Source organism: Chroicocephalus ridibundus, chromosome 4 (assembly GCF_963924245.1).
Source record: "Chroicocephalus ridibundus chromosome 4, bChrRid1.1, whole genome shotgun sequence".
NCBI lineage: Eukaryota > Metazoa > Chordata > Aves > Charadriiformes > Laridae > Chroicocephalus > Chroicocephalus ridibundus.
The window spans coordinates 58,537,716-58,551,891 of NC_086287.1; the positions used below are offsets into that span (position 1 = coordinate 58,537,716).

A 14,176-nucleotide genomic window follows, 5' to 3' on the forward strand; every position below is an offset into this window, starting at 1 on the left:
TGGTGTTAACATTTTTAAAACTGAGCTAATGGTGACCCACGGACAAAACCGCCCCGGTCGTCCGTCTGTCCATCTTTGCCTCAGCCCCTGCATCCCGGTCAGACAGACGCTGCCCGCAGCATGGCTAACGCGTGGCTGTTGCACGTCAGATGAGGCAGGACGTGCCGAGTCCCAAATGGCGATTCCACTTGGCATGGAATCACCCTGGCAGCGTGGAACCGCTGTGGCTCTGCCCACCTGCAGCCGTGGGGCGCAGCGGGCAGGGGGGGCGATCCCTCTTCCCAGTCCATTAACTCGCCAGGCAAATTTAGGTCTGCATACCTTGCCACGTCATCCAGCTCTGGTTGTATCAGCTTGGGCCCCAGAACTAGTGTAGGCACCCTGCTTTATCTACCTGCTTTATCTAGGCTAATTAGATCGGCGCTTTGTCCAGGATAATTGTCTCTGCTAATGAGTTTGAGCACAGTGTCACTAGCACAGAGGTGGTGCGCCTGATTCCCATGCCGGCTCCTTTGGTGGGCACTTCCTCACGGCGTGTGGCCATGCCGGGACATCTCCAGCACACGCGTCCCCTGCAGGACAGACAGGGCTGAGAGCAGGTCGAGGTCCTGAGAGCAGATGTTTAAAGTGCTGACAGAGCCTCGGCGGCAGCAGCGCAATTGCCCAACAGAGGCAAGAGAGCTAAAATTACAGCCAGGCTGTGAACGCGGGGAAGCGGCAGGGCAAGGAGATGCAGAGAACTTCCCTCCTCCGGCTGGAGGGCACCCCGGCTGTGGGGCGCCCAGGGGGATCAGGCAGGGCCCAGCCAGGAGCAAGGACACCCGTGAATGTCTCTGGGTGAAGGGGAGAGGTTGCGGTGAAGACAGCAAAATGCACCATCCAGGCAACCGCCGCCGGCATGGGTCTCCAGGTTGGCCCCGGGGACTGGCAGCAGCCCAGCCAGGACACCCTCCCCAGGGCCCTGACAGCAGGAACGGTGACCCAGGCTGGACCCGAATGGGGACACGGGGATTGGCACTGGTCAGAAATGCTTTTTACAATTGATTTTTTTTTTTCCATTAGAAAATGCCAATTTATTTGAAAGGTATTTCTGTGGGGAGGAAAAGCTTTGCTAGAACCTGTAACCTGGAATCGTTTCTTCTGTTCTGGTGAGGATAAGCAACTGTTGGTGGCACATTCCCCAGTTATAAATGGTGATGGGTCAGACCGGGTGCCTGAACCTGAGTCTCCTGCAATCCAAGTATGTGCTGAAACCATCAAGCAATGAGGGAGAGCTGTCAGTCTGTCTCTCACCTCTTTTTCTCCCATAGCCTGCTGTGGGTTTTTTCACACAAAATCATCATGTTCTGTTCATACACAGAACAAAAATTATCAGTCTCGTGAAGTTGCAGACAGTTACGTTTCTCATTCAGCTCCAGCCCGACCCTGGACCCTCTCCTTGGCCCACCACATTCATCACACTGGTCCATGAAGCACCATGGAGGCTATAGGGGTTGCAGCAACCAGCCCTTGGCAGCTGCTCTGTTTCCAGTGTGTAAAATGAATAAAAGATCATAGAACCATAGAATTTTCTAGGTTGGAAGGGACCTTTGAGGTCATCGAGTCCAACCATCAACCTAACACTGCCAAAACCACCACTAAACCATGTCTCTAAGCACCACATCTACCCGTCTTTTAAATACCTCCAGGGATGGTGATTCCACCACTTCGCTGGGCAGCCTGTTCCAATGCTTAATAACTGTTTTGGTGAAGAAATTCTTCCTAATATCCAGTCTGGATCTGTAAGTGGGTTATATTGGTTGTTTTGTATTAAAGAAATACAAAATCCTGGTTGCTCAGGGAAATGAGCCTGGTTTCGCCATTTCCTTGAGGGCACGCAGCCAGCGGTGCTTGCAGATGTAGCATAAGTAAAAGAGGAAAAAGAAACACTGCTTGGGACTGTCCCAGCAGGAGAGAAACGATGACATTGTTCCTTCTTGCCCGTGCCTTCCTGCCACAGCTAAGCTAGAGTGGAAGACAGAGCATGGGCTTTCCCTCGGTGACAGCTTTGGTCCCATTTTGTGGCTGGCTGCGGGTTCGGACGTGGACATCTCCGAGCAGGAGCAGGGCGCAGTGGTGCAGGAGTGGCCACCGGCGTATGGAAACTGTCACCCCTCCCACCAAGCAGTGCCCTGCTGCCAGGAGATCCCCATCCCTGTCTTTAGGGACAGCTGGGGAAGGGCAGAGCGGGAGGAGAAGCAGCAAACTCAGGAAAACACCCGTGTGCTCCCAAAATCTGCCTTGAGCTGAATCACAAGATGCTTGTATGAAAACGCGGTTAATTATTACAAAGCAACGAAGCGAGGAAACAGACATTCACAGTGTATCTCCTGCATTAATTAGTTGCTAAAAATGTAGATTGCAACAGCTCTGAAGCTGCAAATGGGTCGGTAGCAAAGCCGTTTCTCCTGGTTATTGTGCTGGGAAGCGCTCTTCTCTGTGGGGCTGCTCCCAAAGGCTGTCAGGGCAGGAGGCAGCTCACGGGGCAGCTCAAGAAGCATGTTTAAATGAGGATGCCATCACCAAGAGCATTTACTAGTCACGTGTGCTCAGGTCTGAGAAATGTCTAAAAATGCAGAAAGGAGTTAAACCTAGAAATCCACTTGAATTTGCAAAACCCTCCATCAAACCCTCAGTCTGCTGTATGTGCACTGCAGAGCATACACATATGGAAGAAAGCCTAAAAATAATCCCTGCCTTCAGTTTCTGTATGAGCTTTGGCCGAGCATGCTAAAGCAAGCTCAAGGACGAGAGAAGCAAGAAGCTCCACCATTACGGAGACTGAAGTTGTTTGCAGACTTCACATCAGATGGTGGTGTGTCTGGGTCTACCGAGAAGTCTGGGTTGGGAGCAGGGGGAAATCTAGCAGAATTTATGATTCTGGCAATGAACAGGCCTGAAACCTTGGGTTGGACTTTTAAGCGTATTTGCCACCCTCAGGCAAAATCTCGGTTGCCAAAACAGAGTGCATCTAACCTTTTTCCTTAAGGTTTGCAAATTAATGTTTCATAATACTATAGAAAAACGATTGGTTTGATCACAAGCAGGATGCCAGAAGGAATTCTTTCTTATGGTCGTGAGTAACTCAAGCAAAACAACAACCAGTGGCAAACAGACCCGCTGTGTTTCCCCACCGGTGGCAAGAAGAGCTGTGACCCCACTGGCAGCAAGAGCTGTGACTGCCCTGAGCACCCTGTTATCCCAGGGCAACTCCACATACAACTTCCCTCAAACTCTTTCCCAACCATTTCCAATCATACAAGCCTCTGCAGGAGCACAGAGCAGATATCTCTGTTCCCACAGGCTGTGATTGACTTCTGCAGATGGTCTGGGCGTTTCCTCAGGTGGCATTATCTTACCAACTTTTACTCCACTGCTCCTTGTTTTACCCAGGGGAGAGGACAAGCTGCCTGCCACAGCTTCATCCTCCTCTTCTGTTCGTGCTTGCCTGGTTCTGTCTCCCAGCTTTGTTAGGGCTCTTCACTCTTAGAGCACTTGGAGAAGAAAACTGTGCTAAACAAACCTAACGTGCAGAAGAGGACGTTAAAAATATCTTAGGACTGGGTATGAGGTGAAGGCGCTTCACTTCTTTAATGACTCACTAGTAAAATAGAAGAAAACTGAGTTTGGAAAAGATGTAAATAAACAAATTATGTTTTTCTGCAGTGTGTTTGTTTAAGTATGAAAGCTAAACCTGTAAAAGAGAGGAATTAGTCATTACTCAGAAAACACTAATTTTTCCATGTCTATGGATATAGATACATCAGAGAGAGAATTTAAGGCATTTTGGGGGCCGGGCAGTCGTGTACCCTGTGCATCTGAAAAGTTGTCTCGCTTTTTACATTAATGTGCAAATAAAAATATCTGCAAATTTGTCACCACCTATGCAAAGAGTTTTTGAATGTTGATTATTTACCGAGTCGGGTCTGAAGGAGCTTCATTCCTTCTGATCTTTTTTTCTCATGTGTTTGTCTGCCAAAAGAGGCGGGCATTTCTAGAGCAGCTATGAAGAAATTGGCAATTTCAAAGCATAATTAGGAGCTTTATGTTCTTCATTTTAAGGATATTGCACACTATGACCAAATAATAATAGGAACAAAATGCTGCCAACTGAAACAATCAGCTGGGGTTCTTAATGTAAAAAAAAATCAGCGACTGTTAATGCATGGAGCTCATCTCTCAATAAGGGAGTGAAACTAAGTTATTTCGGTGAAGCAAGGGAAAAATTTTCCAGTAGCGTTGTCTGAATTGACTTGCAGTCTGCTCTGGGAACGTATCAGGTATTTGTTGTGCCACAGACAAATTTTTTAAAGCCAGCGTTCATTTTGCAACCGGGTGTATTGCAACCAAAAGATGTGTATTTAGTTTCAAGTGTGGTCTTAATCCTGCAAGCATACACGTACATACCCGGAAGTATAAGTAATCTCGTTGAATCTACTGGGACTCCTTCGTGCTGAAAATTGAGATGGACTTGTTTGCATATTGGTATGGTTTTTCGTTTACCTGTCTGCTACGCAAGATCAGCTTGAGAAATCTCCAGGTGATAAAAAGCAACCACCCCAAATTCCAGATGTGTTTTGTAACGTTGCCTTAAAAGGATATCTTTAGGCTGCTTTCCAAATGCATTTGTCTGGATTTGTTTGGTTTAAACCTACATAGCCAGTTCATAACAGTGCCCATGGAAAAAAGGAGTTGTTTTGGGGGGTTTTTTTGCGTGGTGTTGATAGTTTGGTCTTTGATTCCTTCTGCATGTCTAGGATTAGTCAAACGAGCCACACTGCCTCATTTTTCTGGGTATTTGGCCCCAAGAGAAGATTCAGGCCAAAGTACCAGATTAAGATGGAATCATTAGAGCCTCCTATATAATTTGCCAGAGAAGAATTGTTGTTGGCCTTCCTTGTTTGCACTGGTGCCTACTTTTAGTCCTCTTTCCCAGCAGAGCGCTGACATCTGTATGATGCTCTGCATCTTTATACAAGGGAAGTTTTCTGGTGACGAGATCCTGCGCAGTGATGAGCACGGCTCTGGCTTGTGGTGGTGGAATTTGTTACCTGGTGAGGGCGGCGTAACTGACTTCAGCCCTGAAAGTCTTTCACACAGAAGTTAGCTTTATTGCAGTATCGCGCAGGTTCGTGTACGTGCGCAGGAGAAGGGGGGGTGTTACCTGCACCAAGGTCCAAACCAGTGCCAGTCCTAACTGTGGGCAGTCTGGTCCAATTCCACAGGTTGCGGATGGGACCGTATCTGTCTTCCTACCTTGTTCAGAAGAAGTTTCAATTCACTCTGTAACTGCTGCCCAGAGGTAGCTCTGGCCTTCAGTGGTGAGGATGCACAATACAAGCATCCACACAGTAACGCGGCATCCTCGTCACACCTTAAACTCCTTACACGTGGGCCTCCTGCCCTGTGCTTCCCAAATACATGCGAAGTTTTTTCCTCAGGCTTGCTTCCAAAAAACCCACCCTCTCCCCACCCCCAGCCATTCATTGTTTCGTGTGATCTTTACATAATGTGGCGTTTCTGTCTAAATAGTTTGCCAAAGGCCCGTGACAAACAATATTAAGTTGTCAGTCGTGAGGCACTGAAGAAGTGAACTGTCTTCACTTCATGCCCAATCCTAAGATATTTTTAAATGTCAGAGCTTTTGACTCGGTGGTTGTCACTGGCTCCATTTTTGAGATACCCAAAACTGTAATACATCGGCCTGATTTTCAGAAAGCGCTGCGTTCCCTTTCTGCGAATGTTAGTCCTTAAACACATTTCAAAAATATGCACAATTTCATCAGGATCAGTCAAAGCTCTGGAATTTCTGACTGTGATGCATTTCTGCCGTCTTCCCTGTTTTCACGCAGTCATGCTTTCTAAATTCGTTTTCAGATGACATTTTGCCTGGCAGAAACATATAAAGAAAATTGAGAGAAATATCCTTAAGGATTTGTGAGTGACATATTTGGGTTTGTGAGCGTTTTAATTCTGATTTTCTCTTGTTGGATAACTTTTAAAAGGATGAAATTTTACACTTGAAAGTGAAAAAAAATTAAGGTAGACCTAATAATTTCCTGCATACAACTGATCTGTTTCTCAGTGCTGTTTATCAGGAGAATTGCTGTTGCATTTAATAGAACTCTCATCTGCTTAGTCCCAATTGAAACCCACCTTGTCAAATTAATGGAACAATCCGCCTTCCACGGAGTGCAAGACCAGTGTAGCTTATACTACCAACAATTATTTTTGTTTTCAGGGTAATTATTGCTTTCTGAAAATGGCATGTAAGTGTCAGTGTGCTTGATTGAATCCAAGATTTAATCCAAGAACAGAGATTAAATGATCAGAGTCGAGGGAGAGATGTGATTTAAATGGCGACGTGCATAGTTGGGTTCTGTTGGTGAATGCCGGTGAAAGCTCAGCTTGGTGTGGATCCTGCAGAAGCAGAAGACCGACAACGTTGTAAAAAGAAAAGCCCCCTTTGTAAAAGGCTTGCTTAACTTTGCATCTCCTGGTACCTTCCATCAGGCAGCTCCTTGATGCCAGCCCGGCGTCAGAGCAGCCAGCACGTGGGCTCACAAACTCAGCACTGTGTTTGAGTTACTGCGCAAGCACGGAATCATCCAGGGGGGGTAGATCTGAACCCTGTAGAAGCTAGAAATACATCCTAGTGTCATGGATTGTGCTTCCACAGGACATCTTTTGCCACACCGTGGGTCTTCACTGTCGCCAAGGGATTAGTGCGTAGTCTACAGCTACCATGATGCCAAGTTTCTGGACAAATCTGCTCACACATTTAGCCATGGGATTTTCCCAGTGGGACTGAAAATTTACAGGAGGCGATGATTTGTCTAATAGGAAAAAAATAATTAAAAAAAAAAATAAAGCAAAGAGAGGACAATAATGCTTGAGGGTTTTCTCTCCTAGTAAGATGGAGAAGCAGTTAATCTGAGTGGCCGTGTTTTTTGAAAATCAGCACATTTGCTTTCCTAATAGCATTCTCTCATTTTTTCTGCAGGTCCAGCTGCCCAGCGCCAGGTCCAGAATGGGCCATCTCCAGATGAGATGGAAGCACAGAGAAGGTGAGTTAATCAGTTATGGTAGCATTCTAGTTTTTAACTTGGATGAACGTGCAGTGCTTGCTCACCACTAAGCACTGTTTTATTTACTTATACCTGTTTTAAGCTGATTCTGAGTTTTCTGTAATTATTGCTAATGTTTCTGTAATGGCTTTTAAAGGGTGAAGTGAACTGAAGCTCTAGATAAATTCTGCTCAAAGGCAAGTGATGTTCAGAGTTAAAGACAAGCCATGTTTAAAAGCAATTTGTAGAGTATGTGTTTCTCAAGCACATTAAGAAAGTCTAACCTTATCCTTTTATGGATCACCTGCGGGCAGCTGACAGTCACATTGCCCAGGGAGCATCTGATGGACCATACACACTCTGAATAATAGATTAGGCTCGTTATAGGCTACTTCCTATATCACATGCTGTTCCTTTTATCAATGTTTTGCTCTAAATCAGGATAATAAATGAAAGTGTAAAGTTATACCCTTCCCCTTTACATGTACGTCAGCCTTGGTGCCATTATTACACATGGCCTTTTCTCTAGCTGTTAGGAGTGGTCTCCTTGACATCAGAGGGACAGTGGGCAGGAGTGTCCGTCCTTATATACCTATCTCCATAACCAAATTATGAGGCTCATCTCATTTCAGCTTTCCTGATTCAGCCCAGAGTGCTGTAGCAGCAGTAGCAATCCCTGTAGCAGCAGTATCATCACCTCCCTTCACTTAGTATAAGACATACCTGTCCCATTCTGGACAAAGTCTTCTCGTCTGACTGGTAGTCCATGTCTGGCATCGGTGGTGTCCACACCAGCAGCATTGCTTAGCCAGGCTTGTGCTTCCCTGATGAAGTACAGGCTTGTGCACATAAAAAAAGCACCTTTGCTCCCCATATTCCTGCTCCCTGCAAGCGTGTTTCTGCTACTGTATGAGAAACACCAGAGAACGTTCTGCCATAACACGTGTGAGCTGGTGAGCCTCGCTTCATCAGGAGTGCGCTGGAGTACAGGAATCGGCAGGACCTCTCGCTGGCCCGCATTTGGGGTCTGATGTTGCTTAAATGAGGTGTCTGCCTTCGCTTCTATAACGAGAGGAGGATCAGCAAGCGCAGTAGCCCTCCAGAGGGCTTGGTCCAATGTTTGGTTCAGATAATAAGTAGCTTTGTAAGGATTTTATTGGAACCAGACGTGCAGGGGCAGCAACATCAGCACCAAAGATGTCGGATGTTGGTCCAACTTGACAGAGGCTCAGTGGGCTCTGCCTTCATGTTAGGTGCAACCTGTAAGTGGGCAAGGTCCCCCCTTGCAGGGTCCAGGTGCTTCCCTGGCCCTGTGGGTGGTGTAGCTTAATATCACGCTCTCCTGGAGCAGCAGAGATGAAGCGTTGCAATATACTGTTTGCATTCCTGCTGCAGGGCTGCCCTTCTCACTGGTCCCTACACAAACCCATGTATAGGTCATTTCAGACGAGGCCCTTACGCAGGCTGCAGTAAGTACTTGGGATTCTCTCTTTCTGTCTCCAAAAACCGTAAGAAAAGTGGAGGAAAACTAGTTTCCTGTGCCTTTATAAATAACTCTGAGTGGCCGGAGATTTAGTAGGGATTTACGTTTGACTATTAAGTGGGTCAGCGGGTAATGATACTTCACTCAAGATTTGTGAGACTTACTTTGGGATAGCAGGGCTATCCTAGAGGTCAGAGGAGGAGGGGTCCTGCTTGCCCTGCGGCTAGGGGGTGCCGCCTGTCCCCACCGCCTGCCTCAGAGCCCTGATCCAGCTCTTCATTTAACCAGTGGACATCACTGATTTGTCAGACCATATGTAACTCAGACCTCAAATTTAGGTGTCTAGTCTGTACATTTAAAGTATGAGCAGCTTAGCTACATCAGAAAAAAAAAAATTTTTTTTTTTTTAAGAGACAGTAAAAGCCTTTTGGGTAGATATTATTTGACCGCTACAGGGCACATGGTTCTGGGAAAGCTTCTTTTGCTCCACTGGACTGGAATAAGCTATGCCAGTAGATGCACTTAGATATTACTGCATCTGCACTAGAGGATTTTCAGCTTTAATTACGCTGATGAATTCTTTAAGCATAGAGCAGACCTAATTTTGGGTCTGGCTTTTTTTGAACATCTTACAAGCAGGCAGGGAAATGAAGTTATGGTAACTACCCTGCAAATGTGTCTGTTTAAAAGGTTTTTTAGAGACCTTTACACAAATGTTAAAAGAATATATTTTTAAGGCGGAGTGTAATTTCTGCCCTCTTATACTTTCTTCCTTACATACTCCTTAAGCAGCCTTGTGCCAGTCTCAGGCTTTATTTAGTTCCACTAAATTTGACTTCCTAAGAGTGTAAGAACTTCTCCTTTTAGCATGTGTGGGAGGGTGCACTGGGCACATATAAACCGCTCTGCCCAAGGGCAGACAGGGCTGGCACGGACCCCAGCGACTTCAAATGGCAGTGGCTGACCCTTGTTTTGGGGAGCATCCCACACCTGTATCTGCTCTGCAGCACCTCCAATGACTTGGAGACATCCTGGGGACATCTTACCCCTATATCTTTCCCGGTCTGTCAGGCTGGAGTCTTCCAAGTCTAGTTTTCCAGACAAACTAGAATTCCCCCCAGGTTTAGCGAGGAAAATATATGTGTCAAGTTGTTCTTCATCATCAAATTTTGCTCGTAAATGCCAAGCGGATGGTATGCTTAGGAAATTCTTAGTACACGTGTTCACAATTGAAATTTTAGCAGTGCAATTGATGCTGTTGCACATGTGTTCAGCCCATAACTATCAAGTAAGAGCCAGGGTATGTACTGAAGTAAAGGTTTGTATTTATTTGGTTTAAAGTGTCATTGCTTAAATGAAACCAGTTGAATCAGCCAACTAAGGCTGTTCCTCAAAACTGTTTCCCCTTTGCACATATAATAATTTTCTCAGCTGCCTATAATGGTTTTCCGGAAATTGCCAGTGTTCAATGGACTGCATGTCCTGAACATAAAACCGGTTTAGGATTGATCCCTCCACAGTGAATAATTATAATCATGAATGTTCCTGTCCCACCTATTGAATTAGAATGGAAATATGGGAAATTTGTTTTGCAAATTAAGGCATTCTTTTTTCCTTACATAATGTAACTTTATGTTTCTGGACTTTTTTTTAAAAAAAAGCTTTTATTTGTATGTAAGAAGATAGAATTACTTAAAATTGCAGACTCAGGAAAGTACAAGTAAAAATGTAAGAAGAAGATCTCTCTAAATATTACATAAGGAGTAAAAATAGAAGTGCTGCCTAGCATTCAGCTTGTCTTATTGTACAGACCATGAAGTAAAGTTGTTACAGAAAAAAGAAATATCTGTGCAGTTAAGACTGGCCCAAACATACGTGGAACAAATTCAAGGCAAACTTGGTCTAGAAATCATGGAAGAAAATGATAATAAACCTGATTACCAAGTGCTGCAGTAAGGTAATATCGGGAGTTGTGTTTTAGTATTGTTGAAATCCTTAGGCCATATCCACGCGCGCAGTAAAAAGCCTGGCAAAGGGTCTAGTTTTTAGCTCTCGAATCCTTTTAGCAAGAGAAATGCCAGGGAGGGTTTGTGGCCGGGGTCAGAGCGACAGCTCTTCCTTCAGAAGCGCTAAAGCGTGCGAGAGAAGACCTCTGCTGATGGACCCTGGGAACTGCACATCTCTAGGAAGCAGACCCTGGGAAAAGGCTTGGCAGTGCATTTCCCTGGGGGATACCCGGCCTGGGTAGCACGGCAGCTAGCAGCTCCTGGGGGGAAAGGTGCCAAAAAAGCAGCAGTGCCTTGCCGTGATCCGCATTTGAGGAGGAAACGCGGCGGTCGTGGTGCCCGTGGCCACGCCGGCCGGCACAGGGGTGGCTGCAATGGGGCATCGGGTGGCAGGTTGTCAGCCAGGTTGTGCAGCTGGACAAAACGGGGTTTGTACAGTCAGTACCGAAATGCAGATCAAGCTTCCTTACCTTTTCATTTTAACTACAAGTCCGCTGGGCTCCCGAGCCATAAAAGACTCAGGACTGTGTTATTTTATGCGAGACGCCCCTTAGTCTTCCCTGGCGATGCTCATCCACTGCAGGTCAACCACGCGCGTGGTTAGTGCTCTCCTGCAGCTGGGGCACTGACTGTTCCTCCCACAGAACCCATTCAGGAGTTAATCTTAAATGGATCAACCAAGCCCTACAGTGTCCGGCGGGCGCAGGGCAATGTCCCGGTTACGCTTCCCCAGTGGCACCACTGCGGCCAGGGCAAGTGAAATCAAACCCACCTCCATTGCATCAAGAAGAGTGTGGCAAGGAGGTCGAGGGAGGTCATCCTCCCCCTCTACTCTGCCCTGGTGAGGCCACATCTGGAGTACCATGTCCAGTTCTGGGCTCCCCGGTTCAAGAAGGACAGGGAACTGCTGGAGAGGGGACAGTAAAGGGCTACCAAGATGATTAGGGGACTGGAACACCTCTCTTATGAAGAAAAGTTGAAGGATTTGGGTCTCTTCAGTCTGGAAAAAAAGACAACTGAGGGGAAATCTTATCAATGCTTATACTTAAAGGGTGGGTGTCAGGAGGATGGGGCCAGGCTCTTTTCAGTGGTGCCCGGTGACAGGACAAGAGGTAATGGGCACAAACTTGAACATAGGAAGTTCCACCTCAACATGAGAAGGAACTTCTTTACTTTGAGGGTGGCAGAGCCCTGGCACAGGCTGCCCAGAGAGGTGGTGGAGTCTCCGTCTCTGGAGACATTCAAAACCCACCTGGACGCGTTCCTGTGCAACCTGCTCTGGGTGACCCTGCTCTGGCAGGGGGGCTGGACTAGACTATCTCCAGGGGTCCCTTCCAACTCCTACCTCTGATTCTGTGATCTCACGGGAACAGCATTTCTGTGAGGGACCGGCTCACGCTGCCCGACACACACAGCTTGAGTGCTTCTCAGTGTATAGAGCTTTTACTCCAAATTGTGAAGAATACGTAATGACTGAGGGTTTTTCATTGCTCTTTTAGACAAGTGATGGAGCAACAGCAACAGCGCCAGGAATCTCTGGAAAGAAGAACCTCTACCACAGGCATGTATCAAATCAAGCAGATACAGTCCCTCCCTGCTTGTCCCCTCTAGCTGTAGTTGGGTTTTGCGTGGTGCTACACAAGAGCTAGACCGCTAAAAGTGGTTATAGTTATGATTAGATTTTAAAGCCTTTTCAGCTAGAGACTTACACGGATTTGGGTATGGCTGTGTTGTTTCGCAGTGGCTCCAGTCCAAGGATGCAGGTGAAGCTAGGCAGGTTTTGCACTTGGCAAAACTTGTACATCTGAGGGGGATTTTAGGAGTACCAAGGGGGCCTGGCCAGGCTTCTTCCACACCCAGGAGGAGAGCAGGTAGCACAGCCACCACAACAGTGACTCCATGTTTCCAGGGGATGCAGGCACGAAGGGGTGGATGTGCTGGATGTGCCAGGCCAGGCGCTCCCCATCGCTCTGCAGCACAAAGCAAGCTGCAGTGCAGGGGAAAATATAGCTCTAGATGCTCATCGGTGGGGATTTTGCGGTCATGAAGTGAGGAGTCTTCTGTGAGCTTAATGGAAAAAATATATATATTTAATGAGCTTACAAAAATCTTCTATAGCATATTAAGTTGCACTAAGCTGAGAGGAGAGATGACAGGAATAGCTTATAACTACAAAGTACGGCTTTGCCTCTTGGAGAGAAGGGAGAAGCAAGCAAGGCAAGATGGCCATCTCATGTTTGGGATTTTGTTTTGGGGAAGTTTTTGCAGGTAATCTGGCCACATAAGTGAAATGTTTTTCCTCAGCCGTCACGACTTTCTAGTTTTTGACTTGAAACCAGCTCAGACATACACATATACCTTAGTCAGCAACAGAAGTTGTTGGACTCTCCTTCAGCAGAGTTTACTGTGTGCTATTCTGCGTAGGGAGCGTAGCCAAAGTCCTGCCTTGGCATCCACAAGGAGCGGGACGTGGCTCCCAGTGGCTTCTGGCTGTCCCCTCCCTGGCGATGAGGTGGCCACCACTGTGTTCAGCATGTCCCTTGCAGCTGCCCCTGGTGCAAGGGTGATGCTCGTGATCCTGACTCGGATTCACAGGGGGCTTGGAGGAGCCTCACTGCCACCAGAACCCACAGCCCTGCCAGTGCCACCAGGGTCCTGCTCCGCATGGCCCTCCGGTCCTGCTGAGGGTTGGAGGCCCCCAAGCCAGTGCCTGCACCGTCTCCTCTTCACTTTGTTTGAGTTTCTGTTTGCGTTCACTTTGCGGTTCCTTTTTCTCTGTTCCGCTTTGCCTTGGTTTCGTTCCTTGCCGCGTACCCGTCTTATTCTTTTCATTTGTCTTTTCTGTTCTTTTAGTTTCCACCCTTCAGATAAGCGTGTGCTCCCCCCCATCTCAGCCTCCTCCTCCTCCCCCCTGCAGTAACTGGGCTGCTCCTGCCTCTGCTGCTGTGCCGTCCCCACGACCTCATGCCAGCGCTGGCTCTTCATCACCCGCTGTCCCCGAGCCCACCATTCAGTCCTCTCCCAGATCCCTGAGGAGAGCCAAGGAGCCCCCGCAGCTCCTGCACCGGCACTCAGCCTCCGAGCTACCAACGGCCCCAGGTTCCTCCCCTCCAGCCTGCCCAAACAGCAGGACTGTAACACCAGGCATCAGGCGAACCTCGTTGTCTCCACCATCTCCCCATCCTTCCCACCTTCCCTTCGCCTCTCGCCAGCCTCTCAGGCGCACTTCTCTTTCATGCTCTCCTCGGTTTTCTGCTTCCCCCGCCACAAGTACACCGCCTCTGCAGAGGGGTGAAGTCCTGCAGCCACGTGGTCCCACCATCCTGCCCGTGGTTCCTGTCCCACCTGACAGGGTGAAGGGACCCGCAGATAAAGCAGGCCAGGAGACCTCGGCAGACATACCTCCAAATGGCCCTCCTGAAGAACTAATTGCTTTAGGCCCCTCTGGGACCCAGGTGAAAAGCGTGGATGGGTCCTTCTTTCCACACCTAGGAGCTGCACCCTCCTCCCCGCTGCCCACCATCGCCAGCCCCCCCGGCTCCTTTGGCCAGGCTCCCTCCCCATTCTCCCATCCATCATCT

The 14,176-nt window shown here is 47.7% G+C and overlaps 1 protein-coding gene across 8 annotated transcripts in view; it reads left to right on the plus strand.

Annotated features, from left to right (window-relative positions):
- EVL (Enah/Vasp-like) overlaps positions 1-14,176 on the plus strand; it is a 161,957-nt gene that overhangs the window by 132,452 nt on the left and 15,329 nt on the right. For all 8 annotated transcript variants that reach the window (XM_063332898.1, XM_063332900.1, XM_063332896.1 and 5 more), the window contains exons 4-5: positions 7,043-7,106; positions 12,095-12,156. In XM_063332898.1, the coding sequence (XP_063188968.1) occupies positions 7,043-7,106; positions 12,095-12,156 (126 nt within the window). The remainder of the gene's footprint in view (positions 1-7,042; positions 7,107-12,094; positions 12,157-14,176) is intronic.